At 35.3% G+C, this 1,399-nt stretch overlaps 1 protein-coding gene across 1 annotated transcript in view; it reads right to left on the bottom strand.

Annotated features, from left to right (window-relative positions):
* LOC119581867 (hepatic lectin-like) overlaps positions 1–1,303 on the bottom strand; it is a 3,029-nt gene extending 1,726 nt beyond the window's left edge. Inside the window, exons 1-2 of the mRNA XM_037930024.1 lie at positions 1,187–1,303; positions 679–732 (exon numbers count right to left, since the gene is read on the bottom strand). Coding sequence (XP_037785952.1) covers positions 679–732; positions 1,187–1,217 — 85 coding nt within the window. The 5' untranslated portion in view covers positions 1,218–1,303. The remainder of the gene's footprint in view (positions 1–678; positions 733–1,186) is intronic.
* Positions 1,304–1,399: the final 96 nt, after the last annotated feature.

Here is a 1,399-nt window from a genome sequence, read left to right as displayed (position 1 = left end):
CGGGGAAAACCCTGAGGTTGTGGCCTTAGTGAGGGGGAAGGGGGAGCCAGACCTTGAGGGGAGGGGGGCAATCAAACGAGTCGATCTTCATGTCTAAAGGTCGATCCCCATGTCTTGCGTACGATCGACTATTCTCATGTCTTAAGAAAGATCCTCATGGTTTATGTACAGTCCTCACGTCCTAAATACGACACTCATGTCACAAGTAATTCTCATATATCTTGATGTTACGTCTTAAGGTCCCCATGTCTGAACCTCATATCTTCATGTTTACTTTCTCGATAATTATGTTCTATACCAAATTAAATTGCTTAATATTTTGCACAGGTATACTGTAATTACACAAGTTATCAAATTTAATAAAAGGAAATATATAAAAGAAAATAATAAATGCTTCGTTAACTAACATGTCAAACAATATAAGAATTCCATTTTGATTTTCATTTCGCACACAATATCTAAGCCACTGCACAAACAATATACAGTATAATAAGCAAAATAAATCTAATAAAATACGATACATGCTATAAACTGCAACTTACGAAACAAAACAATAATGCACAACGAATTATGACATACAGCATTAAAACACAACGAATGATAAAATACAACAGTAACATACGACATATAGCGCATCATTGATGAAAGTCGTAGAAAGAAATCTTAGCTAATACTTACTGATTCCATGCTGGGGCAGAACAGCTTCCGACGGCGAGGCGGCGCACAAGCCACCTGAAGGGAAAATATTACGCACTGAATTTATTACGTATGGCATTTTTACGGTGGATGGATTTCGTATTCAGTAGTCAGTGTTGTTGAGAAAGCGTTTATGTTTGTAACTGTTTTATATTGCAGTTTGATGATGGGTAAATTCTGTTTTTTCGTGATGATTACATTTATTTTCGAGTTTTACGCCTATATATTTGTTTACTTGTTGATTTTTATCTAGTGTTTATTTATTTGGTACTATGGAACAAATGTACCAGTTGCAAGCAGTTTTGCATGAACAACGCACTCGATTTCCTTACAACTGATAATGACAATATATAATATACCGCATAATAATGATACATTTATCATGCTATTCCGAAATTGTTAATCAATGACCGATATATACCCACATTCTACAGGAAGTGAACTATGATAATACTACTTCTTTACTTATACAACTATACATAAAACATACCTGACAGTAGTACAAAGATCCAAGGCTTCATTCTGAGACAATTATGGAACCACAGGTAACCATTAGAAGTATATATACACTCACGAAAGTCTCAGACCATTGTCAACATAGCAAGGGTGCCACCTGCAGTATTCACACAGTACCGCTCTCTCGTTCTATTTTTCACCGATATTTATCATATGATATGATTTTTAATTCTTCCCTTTGATGCCA

Source organism: Penaeus monodon, chromosome 15 (assembly GCF_015228065.2).
Source record: "Penaeus monodon isolate SGIC_2016 chromosome 15, NSTDA_Pmon_1, whole genome shotgun sequence".
Taxonomy (NCBI): domain Eukaryota; kingdom Metazoa; phylum Arthropoda; class Malacostraca; order Decapoda; family Penaeidae; genus Penaeus; species Penaeus monodon.
Note: the sequence above shows the minus strand (reverse complement) of the source record. Positions and strands in the feature narration are given on the sequence as shown.